Source organism: Pterocles gutturalis, unplaced genomic scaffold (assembly GCF_000699245.1).
Source record: "Pterocles gutturalis isolate BGI_N339 unplaced genomic scaffold, ASM69924v1 scaffold18911, whole genome shotgun sequence".
Lineage (NCBI taxonomy): Eukaryota > Metazoa > Chordata > Aves > Pterocliformes > Pteroclidae > Pterocles > Pterocles gutturalis.
This window is the reverse complement of record NW_010100776.1, coordinates 1-238: the sequence shown is the minus strand read 5'-3', so window position 1 is coordinate 238 and position 238 is coordinate 1. Positions and strand designations below refer to the sequence as shown.

General features: G+C 63.0%; 1 protein-coding gene across 1 annotated transcript in view; it reads right to left on the bottom strand.

Moving 5' to 3' along the window:
• The window catches only part of LOC104467364 (filamin-C-like), a gene marked incomplete at its 3' end in the record, with an annotated part of 2,577 nt that extends 2,406 nt beyond the window's left edge, over positions 1 to 171 (bottom strand). Inside the window, 1 exon segment of the mRNA XM_010081118.1 lies at positions 66 to 171. Within this exon segment, the coding sequence (XP_010079420.1) occupies positions 66 to 171 (106 nt within the window).
• Between the last annotated feature and the right edge of the window lie 67 nt (positions 172 to 238).

The window sequence follows — 238 nt, the reverse complement described above, 5'->3', positions numbered from 1 at the left end:
TGGGGGTAAGGACCATGGCACCCCATCATGGGCTCCCACCCCATGGTGCCCACCATGGGCCTAACTGTCTGCCCCATGGTGCCCATCAGAGTCTACCAGCCCCACGGTGTCCACCACGGCCCCAACCACATGGTGCCCACCATGGTCTCCCAGCCCCAGGATGTCCCCCATGGTCTCCCAGTTTCATGATGCCCATCACTCCTGACCCCATGGCATCCACCACAGCCCCAACTCCATG